The sequence below is a fragment of the Notechis scutatus genome, chromosome 2, assembly GCF_049901735.1.
Source record: "Notechis scutatus isolate UNSWTSFEM ecotype Mainland chromosome 2, rNotScu1.2, whole genome shotgun sequence".
Taxonomy (NCBI): domain Eukaryota; kingdom Metazoa; phylum Chordata; class Lepidosauria; order Squamata; family Elapidae; genus Notechis; species Notechis scutatus.
This window is the reverse complement of record NC_142010.1, coordinates 11,480,621-11,493,128: the sequence shown is the minus strand read 5'-3', so window position 1 is coordinate 11,493,128 and position 12,508 is coordinate 11,480,621. Positions and strand designations below refer to the sequence as shown.

At 41.7% G+C, this 12,508-nt stretch overlaps 1 protein-coding gene across 4 annotated transcripts in view; it reads left to right on the top strand.

The window, feature by feature from the left end:
* Positions 1-12,508, top strand: part of LOC113425111 (uncharacterized) — a 29,135-nt gene extending 16,627 nt beyond the window's left edge. For 3 of the 4 annotated variants that reach the window (XM_087952991.1, XM_087952990.1, XM_087952993.1), the window contains exons 7-9: positions 1,559-1,682; positions 6,950-7,066; positions 8,303-12,508. In XM_087952991.1, the coding sequence (XP_087809117.1) occupies positions 1,559-1,682; positions 6,950-7,066; positions 8,303-9,630 (1,569 nt within the window). In that variant the 3' untranslated portion in view covers positions 9,631-12,508. The remainder of the gene's footprint in view (positions 1-1,558; positions 1,683-6,949; positions 7,067-8,302) is intronic. The other variant, XM_087952992.1, reaches the window with a different exon arrangement.

Sequence of the window (12,508 nt, the reverse complement as noted above, 5' to 3'; positions counted from 1 at the left end):
ACAAAACTTAGTAAGTATAATAAATATAATTTTAGTTCTGGAGATGGCAAGATGTCTGTTTCTTCTCTTATGAGTATACCTGGAACTCGTATTTTTGGAATGGTTTGTAAGATATAGATATGTATTTATAATCCCATCAAGTAATCCCAAGAAGCAGTTGTGGCAGTGAGTGTGTCAATTCTAAGTTTTAATACAATGCAATAGCCTTACAAACAAAAAGCTCTTTTGGAATTCTCCATAATTTTTAAAATGGAGGAAGGGTCCCGAGAGGAAAAAAAAAAAAGTTGTAAGAAACCCTGTTCTAGAAGAATTAACCCCTATGGAAAAAGATTCTCCCTCCCCAAGAAGAATCAATAATACGACACTGATATTGGAGTCCGGATAATAACGGTCGATAGCTTAGCAGTGTTTTGTGACGGAAAAGAATGCTGTATTTTAAAAGAAATAACAATTGTTTTATAGTTACCAGTTGTGAAAAGAAAAACAAGGGATCTTGCAGATGCTTGAGTCTTGAGTTTTGGAAGATCCCAATACAGGTACTCCTCAGCTTATGACCACAATTGAGCCCAAAATGTCTGTTGCTAAACAAGACCGTTGTTAAGTGAGTTTTGTTCCATTTTACCTTTCTTCCCATAGTTTTTAAGGGAATCACTGCGGTGGTTGAGTTAATTTACTTTATTGTCATTGCACCTGGTACAACGAAATTAAATGCCATCTTCAGTGTACGGTATACATAAAAAAATAAAACAAAAACACACATCCTTCACATTCTGTGCAATTGAATTGAAAACCCCTGATATTGCATTCATATTGCACTATGCAGTAGAATTCAATAGAGTTACTGCTCTGGGATAGAAGCTGTTTTTCAGCCTATTTGTCCTTGTTTTTATTCTCCTGTACCGTCTGCCAGATGGTAATAGTTTTAAAAAAAAAGGGTTCTCAGGATGAGATGGATCTTTGAGAATGTTTTCAGCTTTCTTAAGGCAGCGGGAGCTATAAAGCTCTTCCAAAGAGGGGAGAGGGCAACCCATGATCCTCTGGGCAATGACGTTAACCCTCTGGAGTGCTGTCCTATCTGCCACTGGGCAATTGGCAAACCATGGTGCAGCAGTAAGAAGGTCTATGATGCAGCAGTTCCCAGCATTTTTCATTCAGTTGTTGTTTTCTGAGGAGTCTCAGGTAGTTTAACCTCTGCTGGGCCCTTTTGACCAGGGCTGCAATGTGAGCGCCCCAGGTCAGGTCCTCTTTTAGGGTAACACCCAGAAACTTCAAACTGACCACTTGCTCCACTCGGTCTCCATTGATAAGCAAGGGATGGATGTCTGATCTCTTCCTTCTAAAGCCCACTATAAGCTCCTTGGATTTATTGTCACACGATTCTTAAGCGAATCCCTGGATTTTGCTTGTCAGAAGGTCAAAAAGGGGATCCCCTTGCTTGTGTCTAATTGACCACCTCTCCCAATCCATTACATAGAGCAGGTGCTCCTTTTGTTTTGAATGGCTCGTATTTTGCCTGGTTTCTTCCCTGTTGAATAAGCGTCTGCTTGTTTCCTTCTAGCCCGTTTCTTTCGAGGAGGTCGCTGTGTGCTTCTCCCAGGGAGAATGGTCTCTCTTGGGCCCCAGTCAGAGAGTCTTGTACAAGGAAGTGATGCAGGAGAATTATGAAAATGTGACGTCTCTCGGTAAGAATCTCTAGGTTTTGTTTTTCTTCTACTAGAACAGGGGTCCCCAAACTTGGCAACTTTTAAGACTTTTGTGGACTTCAACTCCCAGAATTCTGGGAGTTGACGTCCACAAGTCTTAAAGTTGCCAAGTTTGGAGACCTCTACTCAAATCTTCAAGATACGTTGGGTTGCCACTCTTTTCACAGCCATCCGATGATCGGCTGGGGATGATGGAATGTCCTGGAAGTTGCTTGGCTGAATCGTAGAATCTTCTTCATAGGGTTGGAAGACACTTTGAAGGCCTTCCAGTCCAACCCTTTAACCAACCCTTTAGCTTGTCTCGTCCTTGGGCGCTGTGGAGAATTAACCCCAGCCTTCTTCCCTTAAACCCGCCCAATGTTTTCAGCCATTCTTCATCAGATTTACAGGGAGTCCTTGCAATGCTTTTTTGACCCCTTTCTGAATTAGCTAAGTATTGTCCTGTTCGGCAAGCAGACCTCCTAAATGTACTCTTAAAATTCAGGCGTTTGGGCAGGGGTGGGCTGCTGAGGGCTCGCAGGGGCTCAGGAGATCCCCTAGCGAAGACTCAAAAAGCCCCCAATAACCTTAGAAAGACAAGCAGCAAGGGAAAGCTCTTAATGGGCTTAATTGAACTTCTGGGCGTTCAGCCAAGAGCATTTCACACCTTGTAAAAGTGTTGCAAGCTAGATAAACAAATCCACTCAGCGCTTGGGCCATTGAGAAAACCAGATAACATAGCCGGTAGCCTCTGAGGGGATTAATTCTCAAATAATAAGAATCACATAACTCACCAGAAACTCCACTTAAAGACTCCAAGATCCCTCTCACAGTCATTGCTATTAAGCCTGGTTTCACCCAGTCTTTTATTTAAGTATTAAATGCACAAAATAATAAACAACTTTTTGGTATATATCTTTTTTTTTTTTGGTAGTTAGGGCAAAGGAGTGACGTCCAGTTGGCCACACCCACCCAGTTACATGACCACCCAGCCAGTCATTAGGGCAGAGAGCCCCTTGCTAAAAAAAATTGAAGCCCACCCCTGAATTTGCGGTAGTGAAGAATCCCTGTTTCTGTCCAGAACTAATTGACTTAGATTGTTCCCCTGTAGGAGAAGGAATAGCAGAATCTGGGGGCGGAATCAAAAGAGGAATCAGCCTAGAATCACTTACGTTGCCACAAATGCTCTAAGTCCAACCCCTCTTGAATTCTGTTGACCCTTATCTAAGTGCCAAAATAGTGCTGTTACTTGACTAGATTCCTGTGCATAGACATGAGCAATAAACTAACTTAATTGGAATTTAGCATGTGGCCCTGGTATCCAGACAGGTCTCAAAGATAACTATTTTATCCATACAATAAAATCTTTTTTTTTGTAAATTTTATTGAGTTTTCACAAAGAAAAAAAAATACAAATGAAACATCTTTTTTGAAAGTAGCGTAATCCCGGGTTACATTTCTTCGTACAGACACAAATTCGACTTTATGCTCATTTTTATATTCTATTCCATCTCTTATTACTATTTTACATTTTCAGCATAGCTTCTCCCCTCTTTTAATTTTCTCAATTTTATTTTAATTATCTCATCTCAATTCAAATCATTATATTTATATTTTTTTGTCTGTCCTGTTTCAATTATCTATTATCTTTTCTCATTAAACAAAATTTCTCCTGTAGTTGGAGTATGACGCCTTTATATCTTTTAAGTTTATCCATTTAACTCTTATTTAGGCTTCAATATATACCCTAAAGTTATAACATTCAATGTAATACATAACTTCCATTCGGATTCTGCTTGGTACATTCTTAAAATACACACTATATTCTTAAAAAAAGAAAAAAATATAAATGTATGTAATTAAAACAACACATTCCATTCCAATTCAATTCTATCATTAATATTAATATTCATTAAAAAACTTCTTTACCATTACTTTTCAATTAAATATCATACTTCTATGGGAACAATTGTAAGCTTTCCATCATTAATTCCCCCCCCCCCTTCACTTATATTTTATAAAACATTAACTAATTAAGATGTTCCCGTTCCTTCTTAATTCAATTTACCCATTTATTTTATTTCACTTATTTTATTAACAAACATTTCACTTAATTACACTATTTTATCCCTCATTTTAATCATACATTGTTTCAAATTTTCTAAAGTTATTTCTATTACTAATATAACAATACAATCTTATGTACCTTTACAGAATCCCTTTTTCAGTTAAATTTTCACCCATTATCTCTAAATAGGTCCTGTTTCTCTATATCTTGTTCCGGTCCTTGGTAACTTCTTTTCCTCTTCCCCTTCCTTCTCTCTCCCCTTTTACCCCCTTGTCTCTCTACCTCTATTTCTCTCTTCTGTATTCCCCTTTTCTGTTGCTTTCCAGTATTATACTTATTTTTCGAATTATTTTTCTTTTCTTTGGTTGTTTTTTTAAGTCTTAAATTCTCCATTCTCTTTTCCCCCTTTCCTTTTTCTTCCCCACATAAAATTACTTATTCATTAAAGATGGCTTCTTCTTTGTCCCAGTCTTCTTGTTTTACAGACGTTTCTTGTTGTTTCTCATAGTTCCAAATCTCTAATTTCTAAGAATTGAAAAACGAAGCCAAAAGAACTTCCCTTCTTGTGCATCTTCTTTGTACTTTTTAAGCTCCATTTTCAATTCATCTAAAAGTGATGCCATTGTATAAATTTTTAAACAACCACCCAATTAATTTTAGTCATTCAAATGTAACAACCAAGAATCGAACGATCACCAAATAATCCAAATACACGCAGGCTGTTTCTTTTTGCTCTTTTTTTCACTTTCTCTTCCTGGGGTTACTGTTTAGTTACAAAGTTTCAGTCAAAATGTATCTTTTAGAAGTCTTATTGAAGTTTTACTGTAGATCCTTTTTAATTCCGGGCAGTCTCCTCCCTCTTCCAAATCCTGCCCTTATTCTTTTTCTCTCCCTTCCTGCTTATGAAAAAAAAAAAATTAGTGTCCAGAAGTCTTTATTATCCCTTTGACATTTTGTTTTATTTTCAGCTTAATTGCCTGTTGATGTCAAAGCAGATTTTTCCGGTTTCTTATTTAAGTCTCTTAGTTGTCAGTATAGGGAAGGGAAGAGAAAAAAAATCAAACCTTTCCCTTTTCACTTTCCTTCGCTGCTTCCGACTCTTCTTTGGGAGCAATGTTATTTTTTTGTAAGTTTAAATTCCAGGGTACCTTAGTTGTTGCTTTTACAATTTAACCCGGTCAGCCAAAACTTTCACTTCTTATCTTCCTCCTGCACATTCTTTTCCGGTTGAGTTCTTCTTCGTGGTGGCCATTTCTGACCACCGCTGTAACCGCCTTTGGGAAAGGGAGTAATGGCCAGCTGAGGAGGAGAGATGCGGCTCTCCTCAACCCTGCTGGCAGTCTCCCCCTTCTTCACCACCTCTACGGGGTGGCTTAGCCCCGAAACCAGCCGGCTCGGGGCGCTCCAGCGGCGAGCCCAGACCGAAACCGCGCACAATCGCGGATTTCTGTCTGTCACCGAAGAGGCTTCAAACCGGAAGCCCATACAATAAAATCTTGATATGGAGATGTATTATAAAACATATTATTAAAAAGGTCCTTGTTCACAAATCATTTTCCTGACCAAAAAAATAGTAAAGAAGCAACATTCTGAATCCTATTTCTTCTACCCTGCTGTGCAACTTCTATGCCATCAGAAAGCTAATCAGATAACAGATCATCAAAGTTGGAAGGGACCTTGTAGGTCATCTAGTCCAACCCCCTGCCCAAGCAGGAGATCCTACACCATTTCTGACAGATGGGAGTCCAATCTCTTCTTGAAAGTCTCAAGCGATGGTGCTCCCACAACTTCTGAAGGGCAACTTCTGTTCCATTGGTTGATTGTTCTCACTGTCAGAAAGTTTCTCCTTATATCCAGGTTAAATCTCTCCTTGTTCAGTTTCCATCCATTATTCCTTGTATGGTCTTTGGGTGCTTTGGAATATAGCTTGACCCTTTCCTCTGTATAGCAAATATTGGAAGACTGCTATCATGTCTCCCCCTGGTCCTTCTCTTACTAGACTAGCCAAGCCCAGTTCCTGTAACCATTCTTCATATGTGAACAGTTGCCTCAGTTAAGACTGTCACCACTTAAACCTCTAAGTAGAAATGATGCACGGCTCCATTTGCCGAGAAAGGCCATAGTTTTATTAGAAGTCAAGTGTATTGAAGTAATCCATAGCCATAACTAAGAATCGCGCACCAAGATCCCTAAATTCAACTTTTCCCTCCCATTACTGTCTCTCATGCTGATCTCCCCCTGACCAATCAGGTTCAAGCAAGGTGTTTTAGGGATGGTCATTCAAGCTGTCATGCCCCTGTTGGAATCTGATTCCGAGGGGGAGATTGAGCAGCTGACAGGAAATGGGGGTGTGGCTCCAGTGGCTGTGGAGGAAACTGGAGAAGGACACAGTCCAGCTGGGCATTCAGAGGAAGGCTCAGGGCCACCCCTTCTTCATCTTAGGGCATGCAGGGATGAACAGAGAAGGGAGCAATGTGAGTTACGGGGGAGAAAATGGTCCTGATTACCTTCATTAGCTGCAGCTGGGAAAACAGGATAAAGAGAGTGATTGCGCACAGAACCTTGCTGGAAGCAAAGCGTGCATTATCTTTGTCAAGCCGTATCTGGGTTCTGGCATCCTCCCAACGGTGTGTGTTTCATTATCTTTTGAAGTCTGCAATTCCTTACCCTGCCCTGTCTCGTTAATTGCTGCAGCGTGGTTTGTGTTGGTTTTTATTTATAAATTATATGTACTTTGGGTTCAGACTGAATTTATTCCCCTTTAAAAACTGTTCTTGGGAGAGTTTTTTCTCCAGCCGATGATAACTAGACATTGGGGGCCAAGTTGGAGGTGTACCTACTTTTGTGACTTAGTTGCTTTTGTGCCACGCCACGCGGCATCACACAAGTGTAGGTTGGCATGCAGCTGCCTTCTTTTCCTAGCCGGGTGACCTTGAAGCAGCATCTCGGGGAGATACAGCCGTTACTTTCATTTCCCCCCAAGCATTTCCCCTCCCATCCACCCTCCCCAGAGTTCATGGCAGACTGTTACTGCATGGTGGCATACGGGGGCAACTGACAGAGACATTTAATACTGTTTTTTATTCTACACTCACGTTGCTGTCCCATTGCTGTTGTTCATTTTGTGCTGAGACATACAGAAGGATGGTTCAGTGACGTAACCTAGATTTTATTTTCTTGGATTTTATTTTTGTACTAGTTCTCTCGCTCACCGGTTTGGGTCCAAATTCGTGGATGGAGGAAGAAGATGAGGCCGTTTTGGGTCTGCACTCTCAACTTTCTGAGAAAGGGGACAATCAAGATGTCCGCATGGCAGGTGGGAAAAATGAAGTAGGGGTCATGTTAGCAACATCTATGGCAAGGGTGTCAAACTCAAGGCCCGGGGGGGCGGATACGGCCCACAGGTTGCTTCGATCTGGCCCGCAGGGTCACCCCCGAAACCGCAAAGGAGTGGCCTGCTAGGCCTCCTCCAGCAAAGACGGAGCTCGGGAGGGGCCGTGTGTGGTCCTCCCGAGCTCCATTTTCACTTGCGGAGGGTTGCAGAAAGCTGTCAGAGCCGAAAACGGAGCTTGGAAGCCCATTTTCACTGGCGGAGTGTTCAGGCCACTACAGGCATCCGCCGACAAGAGTGACATCATGCTGACCGTGCCTACCCCAACCCCCGCGGTCAAGCACAATCCTGATGGAGCCCTCAATGAAATCAAATTCGATTTCATGACGCCCCTGGCCTAGGATAAACTCTGTCAACTCATAAAAACATATTTTATGGTCGTTTTAGAGTTTCCAAAGAAAGGGAGTGGGGGAAAGGGGTTTGAAAGAGCAGTACGGCAGCTGGGAATCGAAAGTCCATTCCATGCATAGTTTTTCAGAGATTGTAACTAGGTGACTGAAGTTTCTGCCTTGCGCAAAAATCTAACTGGAGAACATGATTGATGACTCTGGGCTATGGATGTGTCCGATTGGAGAATATGAATTATGATACACCCAGCGGGTTGGGGGAAAACCAGGGTCAAGGGTGACAATGGATTACGTGTCTCAGAGTCAGCTACACCCAGGCAGTGCTGGACATGTTAACTCCCAATAAATTCTGATTACTTTGGGAAGTTTGGCTCGAGACTCACGATTTAATTGGGGTAACTGCCGGAATCCTGACACTGTCCCTTTGATCTGTTCAAAGGCTGTGTCTGCGAGTGTTTGAATGTGAAATGGTGAGGATCAGCTATGGAACTCAACAGCTAACAAAGCATGTTTTCCAGAGTCTCTACATCTTTTTTATCAATGATGACCAAAATTGGATGCAGTATTCTAAGTGTGGTCTTACCTAGGCATTGCCAAAGTCCAGTTGCCATGGCTCAACTTCCAGACTGATTTAAAGTGATTTGAATTTAAAAGACTTTGCATAACCTTAAGAAATAGCTGGATAAGCGATAAGCTCTGATAGCATGATGTGAATGAGCTAATCGCTTTCAGCTCCTATATGAGATTTGGGTGTCAATTGATTGCTGGAGCAGTCACTTACTCACTGAGTTGTTTTTCCATTGTTTTATGGTAGCATCCCAAGAGCAAGAAAAAAGCAAGGAGAAGGAGAAGATGGAGAAAAAGAAGACTGAAAAAGAGAAGGAGAAGATGGAGAAAAAGAAGACTGAGAAAGAGAAGGAGAAGATGGAGAAAGAAAAGGAGAAGATGGAAAAATCAGAGAAGGAGAAAGAGATGGAGAAGAAGGGGATGGAGAAGAAGTCAGAGAAGGAGAAAAAGAAGGAACAGAAGGAGAAAATGGAGAAGGAGAAAGAGAAACAAAAGGAGAAGAGGCAGACAGAGGAGGAGAAGATGGAGAAAGAGAAAGAGAAAATGGAGAAGGAGAAAGAGAAGGAAAACAATCCCCATCCAGCAAATGTTGAAATTATAAAAAGTGCCGTGAGAAAAGACACAGGGCTTTGCCCAGAGGAGCCCACAACTTGTCCTCGACGCAAATCTAAAAGACAGAGCGAAGCTGGACAAAAGACCAGAGAAGAGAAATCAATTCTTTTTCCAGTGGACCGTCAAAATATCAGCAAAGGAAGGAAACCAAAATCGTGTCCCAAATGCGGGAAGGAATTCAATCAGAGTCTCCTCCTCCTGAAACATAAGCAGATGCACCAAAGGACCACGCCCTACCAGTGTTCAGACTGCGGGAAGGTCTTCAGCCAGCACGCCCATCTTATCAAACACAAGAAAGCGCACAAAAAGGAGAAACGGTTCAGCTGCCCCGATTGCGGGAAGACGTTCCATCGGAGCTCCCATTTCTATTCCCACCAACGGACCCACCGAGGGATCAAACCTTTCAAGTGTTCGGATTGCGGGAAAAGTTACACCCGGATGCCCGACCTTCGGAGGCACCAGAAATCCCACACAGGAGAGAAATCGCATCAGTGTTTCGACTGCGGGAAGAGCTTTGGCTTGTATTCCTCTCTCATCAAGCATGAAAGAACCCACACGGGGGACAAGCCGTACAAGTGCTCCCACTGCCCGAAGAGTTTCTGCCAGAGGACCCACCTCACTGTGCACAAGAGAACCCACACGAAGGACAGGCCCTTCAAATGCTTGCTTTGTGCCGCCAGCTTCGTCCAAAAGGTGCACCTGATTTCACACCAGAGGTCCCACACTGGAGAAAAACCCTTCCGCTGCCACAGCTGCGGCAAAAGCTTCAAACGCAACTCCACCTGCGTGAAACACGAGAAAAGACATGAAGAGAAAAGCGCAGAGCCTCCGCTTCCTCTCAACGTTTCCCCGTCCACGCTTCCCCTCAGCGCTTCGCTTCCCCTCAGCGCTTCCCCCACTCAAAGACCCAGCTGGAGGTCCAGATTGAGAACCATGGGAAGACTTGAAAAAGCGGCGGCTTAAACCCCATCTTAGCAAAAAGAAGAAGGAAAGAAGAGCAGTGGGTCTGACCTGGGAATATCTTGCGACGGGATTTCCCAGTTAATATTGGGAAACTTAAGAGGAACGGTGGAAGACTTCAAGCAGCGTTTGGAAAAGCCATGGTAGAGGAAGGGAAGGGTTAACCCTTCTTCTCTCCTGGGTCATTTCCTGGATCCAAATCAGTGGTGATATGCTAGCGGTTCAGCCCGGTTCACCTGAACCGGTAGTAAAAGTCACTACCAGTTCAGCCTAACTGGTAATTTAAAAAAGGCCTCCAATCATCTGAGACCTAGAGCGGTAGCAACTAAGGTAGGATCCCACTACTGATCCAAATGGTGCTTCTTCCCTGCCAAACTACACAGAGATGCTTGCTGGGAAAAGTCCAGGAACACGTGTCCTCCTGCCATTCCTCTCCCCCCCCCCCCGCAAATCTACTGGCTTTGTAGGATTTAAATCAGAGAAATGAGTTTGCGGGAATGGGTTAGATGTCTCTTCCAATCTTTTTTTTTTTTAAACAAATTTTATTGATTTTCAAAGACAATACACAAACAAACAAAACATAAAAACATAAAACATCTTTTCTGAAAGCAGCTTGATCCCGGGTTACATCTCTTCGTACAGACACAAATTCAAATTCATACTCATTTTATATACCATTCCATATCTTATTGCCATTTTACATTTTCTATGTAGCTTCTCCCCTCTTTTAACTTTCTTAGTTTTATCTCAGTTCAAATCATTATACTTATTATTCTTTGTCCTGTTTCCAGCTATCTATTATCTTTTCTCTTTAAACAAAATTTCTCCTGTACACTAATTGGAGTATGACGCCTTGATCTCTTTCCCCTAAATTATAACAGTATAATACATAACTTCCATTTGGATTCTGCTTAGTACATTCTAGAGTTACACACTATATTTTTAAAAAAGAAAAAATTATAAATATGTAATATAATTAAAACAACAATCCATACCAATTCAAACCTATCATAATTTTCTAACATTATTTCTAATACAAATATAACAATACAATCTTATGTACCTTTGCAGAATCCCTTTTTTAATTAAGTTTTTACCCATTATCTCTAAATAAATCGTGATTCTTTACATCTTGCTCCACACCATTGAAACTTCTCATCCCTTCCTTCCTCCCTTGCTTCTTCTCCCTGTCCTTTTCACCCCCTTGTCTCTCCACCTCCATTTCTCTCTTCTGTATTCCCCCTTTCTGTTGTTTTCTAACATTATATCCACTTTTCACCTTATTTTTCCCTTTTTGGTTGTTTTTTTAGATCTTAAAGTCTCCATTTTCTTTTCCTCCTTTCCCCTTTCTTCCCCAAATAAAGTTACTTGTTCATCAAAGATGGCTTCTTCTTTATCCCAATCATCTTGTTGCACAGTCAGTTTCTCATAGGTACAAATCGCCATTTCTAAGAATTGAAAAAGAGATCCAAAAGAGCCTTTCCCTTCTTGTTCCTCTTCTTTGTATTTTTTAAATTCAATTTTCAGTTCATCCACAAGTGAAGCCATTGTAGAAAGAAAAGTTTTTTTTTCCAAACAACCACCCAAGTGTTTTTAGTCCTTCAAATATAATTTCCAAAAGTCCCCAAGTCACCAAACAGTCCAAATAAGCTGTTTCTTTTAAGACTTTCTTCTTTCTTCACTTTCTTTTCCTGGGGTTACTGTTTAGTTACAAAATTCCAGTTAAAATGTATCTTTTAGAAGTCTTGTTGGTATTTAATAATTCTTTCAAATTCTAGGCAGTCTCCTCCTTCCTTCCAATTCCTGCTTGAATTATTTTCCTCTCCCTTCCCACTTACAGCAAAAAAAAATGTTTTTAAATGTTCAGAAATCCTTATTATCCCCTTGGCATTTAGTTATCCAGTTTAGTTACCTATTGATGCCAAAGCGGGTTTTTCCGATTTCTCATTCGTTTCTGTTCGCTGTCAACGTTAGGAAGGAGAGTGGGGGGGAAAAAAGCTTTCCCTTTCAACTCATTCGCCGCTTATTCCAGATCTTCTTTGGGAGCAATGTATCTTTGATTAAATTTAAATTCCAGGTTATTTTACCTTGTTATCCCGGTCAGCCAACACTTTCACTTTCTCAGCTTCCTCCTGCACATTCTTATCCGGATGAGAGCTTCTTTGTGGCGGCCATTACTGACTGCCGCTCGACCGCTTTCGGAAAAGGGAGTTAAGCCATCTGAGGAGGGGGGGGGTTGCGATCCCCCATGACCCCTGCCGGATCTCCCCTATCTTCAGTTACCTCTACGGGGTAACTATAGCCCCAAATCCTGCTGGATCGGAGCACTCCAGCGGTGAGCGCAGTAGAAACCGCGCACGATCATGGATTCCTGCCGCCGCTGAAGCCCTGCAAACCGGACGTCCCTTCCAATCTGTTTTGAAGGATCTCGGGTTGATTTGTACACACAAATTATCTCTGAATGATTGATCCATTGGGTGATTGACTAGGATCAGGGATGGAGGGAGGGAGGGAAGGAAGAAATAATAACCGAGAGCCTGCATATTAGGTCTAAAGTTGGCTGGCACGAAGCAAAACTAAGGGATTTACTGCTCAGGGTTGGAGATTTTATTAAAATGTTGTTTATAAATCTAGCTTTCAATGGGTACAGCTGTTCTTGGATGCGGCTATTCCCTGTGGGGAATCAGAATATACTGTAGCTTGAATTAGTTATGGTACCCTCTACTTATTTTGTTATAGGTGTTGTGTGCAGTAATGTTTTTAATTGTACTGTATTTCTCTAGGAGAATCTTGTCTGTATGGGATCCTTGTTTAGGAGGCCAGTTAGTTGTCTGTTGGTAAATAAATGAGTTTACGCCTTGATCCAAGGCAGTAGATTCAA